At 63.7% G+C, this 2333-nt stretch overlaps 1 protein-coding gene across 1 annotated transcript in view; it reads left to right on the top strand.

Moving 5' to 3' along the window:
• Positions 1–227: 227 nt before the first annotated feature.
• LOC103250530 (protein CASP-like) overlaps positions 228–2333 on the top strand; it is a gene marked incomplete at both ends in the record, with an annotated part of 7649 nt that continues 5543 nt past the window's right edge. The window contains 2 exons of the mRNA XM_008049124.1: positions 228–330; positions 1338–1450. Of these exons, the coding sequence (XP_008047315.1) occupies positions 228–330; positions 1338–1450 (216 nt within the window). The remainder of the gene's footprint in view (positions 331–1337; positions 1451–2333) is intronic.

Below are 2333 nucleotides of genomic sequence, written 5' to 3'. Positions count from 1 at the left end.
GCCCAGGGTCACCTGGGCATCCAATACACATCAGGGCCGAGTGGCCGAAGAGAGCCCTGGTGTTGAACCCAGGCCACAGGAGTGGCTCAAGGCCCAGCCTGCTCTCTGGTCGCCCTGGCTAGGCGTCCAGGGGCAGGCCTTCCTGCGGCCAGCCACCACCCCAGGCAGTCCCCCAACTCCGTGTCTCCACCCCTCCCTCCCACCATTTTGCGTGGTCGCCCCCGAAGGGTGTATTCCGTGCCCTCTCTCCCCGCCCTCTGCAGGGCGCTGCTGAGCACGGCCTGGAGAAGATCCCAGAGCCCATCAAAGAGGCCACAGCCCTGTTCTATGGTGAGGAGGAATCAACCCATGGGGGGAGTAAAGGGCGGGGCGGGACAGGGCAGGGGGGAAGAGGAACGGTCCCCGAGAGCTGCCCCTCCCTCCGAGAAAGCCAACCCCCACCCCCACCCAGCAGTGCAGCAGCAGCCTCAAAGGGGGGTGAGGCCAAGGGATCCCTTGAGCCCAGCCTAGGTGGCACAGCAAGACCCCACCTCGACAGCAAACTAAAAAATTAGCCAGCTGTGGGGGGACGCACCTGTCGCCCCACCGACTTGGGAGGCTGAGGCAGGAGGATCCCCTGAGCCCAGGAGGATAAGGCTGTGGTGAGCTGTGAGCATCCCAGCCTGGGCGACAGAGTTAGACTTCAACTCAAAAAGAAAAAGGTGGATGAGTCCCCTCCTGCCCTTGGTCTGACACCCCGCCTTGAGACCCTGACCCTTCGGCCCTGCCGGTGGCCTACTAAAGGCTGGCCGGGGGTGATCAGCTGAGGTCTCACTGCTGAATGCAGCAGAGCCCCGGTGCTGGAGGGCAGGCGGCCTCCTCAGTGCTGAGGTTCTGAGGCTGGAGCCTGGGGCTGCTGGGCCAGGATGTGGGGGTGCCCATGGCTCCCCAGTTCCCTCCCTGTCCCTTGGCTTCCCTGGGGGTCTCCACTGAGAGCTGCAGGGGTCTCAGCTTCAAGGACAGAGTGATGGGTGGGGGCTCTGGGCCTGGCCCTCTGGCAGAGAAGATGGGGGAGCTGGCCCCCTCCCCGGGGCACCTGTGGTCAGCCAAGGCAGCTCACCTTCCATTCTCCCCTTCCTGGCTTCCCTGGGCTTCCCCACCGTCCATTCTCACCTTCCTGGCTTCCCTGGGCTGTCCCCACCCCACCCCCACTCTGCTCCGCGCCAGGTGAGCACATACTGTGTGGCTTCTGCCCCACGGCCTTAGCCAGACCTCCCTCAGGGCTGGGGCCCCTGGCCCAAGGGCCCCTGCTGGGCTCTGCCTCTTGCCACCCCGAGCCACTCTTGTCTACCTGTCAGGACCCCCGGCTGCAGCCAGCGGCACCCTCCCAGAGGGCCAAGTGGATTCGCTGCTCGCCATCATCTCCAGCCAGAGGGAGCGTTTCCGCGCCCGGAACCAAGAGCTGGAGGCTGTGAGTAACGTCCTTCTCTGCCCAGTGCTCCTGGGACCTGAGGACGCTGTGGGGGACCCGAGGCTTGGGGGGAGGAAGACGTGTCACAGACCATAAGCCACCGTGGGACGAAATTTCGTCTGCGCATTCAAGGAGGGCTTGGAGGAGGTCGTCCCACCCTGGGCTTTGGAGGAAGAATCAGAGACTCCAGTTAGAGGAGACGGGGGCCCAGGGAGCCCGGAAGGAGGGTAGGTCATTCAGGGGCTGCAGGAACCAGTTGTAGGAACAAGACAGAGTTGCCAAGCGAGTGCCCTCTTGCCAGGCTGGAGTTCGTGGGCTTCCCCCTGCAGGCAGGGGCGCCAGCGAAGGACCACTCGGCGCTGAGGGCAGTGGCTCACACCTGCAGTCGTAGCACTTTGGGAGGCCGAGGCAGGAGGAGCACTTGAATTTGAGACTAGCCTGGGCAACATAGCGAGACCTTGTTTCTACCACAAAATCACAGCATTATCCAGGCATGGTGGAGCCTGCATGTAGTCCTGGCTACTTGGGAGGCTGAGGTGGAAGGATCACCTAGCCTGCAGTGAGCTGTGATCTCACCACTGCACTCCAGCCTGGGCAGCAGAGTGAGCCCCCCACCCCCCAAAAAGGGGGTCCTCTCAGGCTGCCAATTCAGGACAGAGGCCAGGAAGGAACATCCGAATCAGGCGGGCGGATGGAGAGAAGAGGGTCTGTGAAGTCCTAGGAAGATGAACCACGTAAGGACGCAGAGAACCCTGGAGGGTCAGGGACAGGATGGAGCCCCAAGAGCCTGCTGGCTGCCGAGCGCCTGGAGCAGGCCCCCCGGAGGGCTCTGTGAAGAAGGAGCAGGTCCACACGGATGACCAGCTCCCCCACAGTCAGCCCC

The sequence above is a fragment of the Carlito syrichta genome, unplaced genomic scaffold, assembly GCF_000164805.1.
Source record: "Carlito syrichta isolate Samal-C Ts95f unplaced genomic scaffold, Tarsius_syrichta-2.0.1 Scaffold130557, whole genome shotgun sequence".
Classification (NCBI taxonomy): domain Eukaryota; kingdom Metazoa; phylum Chordata; class Mammalia; order Primates; family Tarsiidae; genus Carlito; species Carlito syrichta.
Note: the sequence above shows the minus strand (reverse complement) of the source record. Positions and strands in the feature narration are given on the sequence as shown.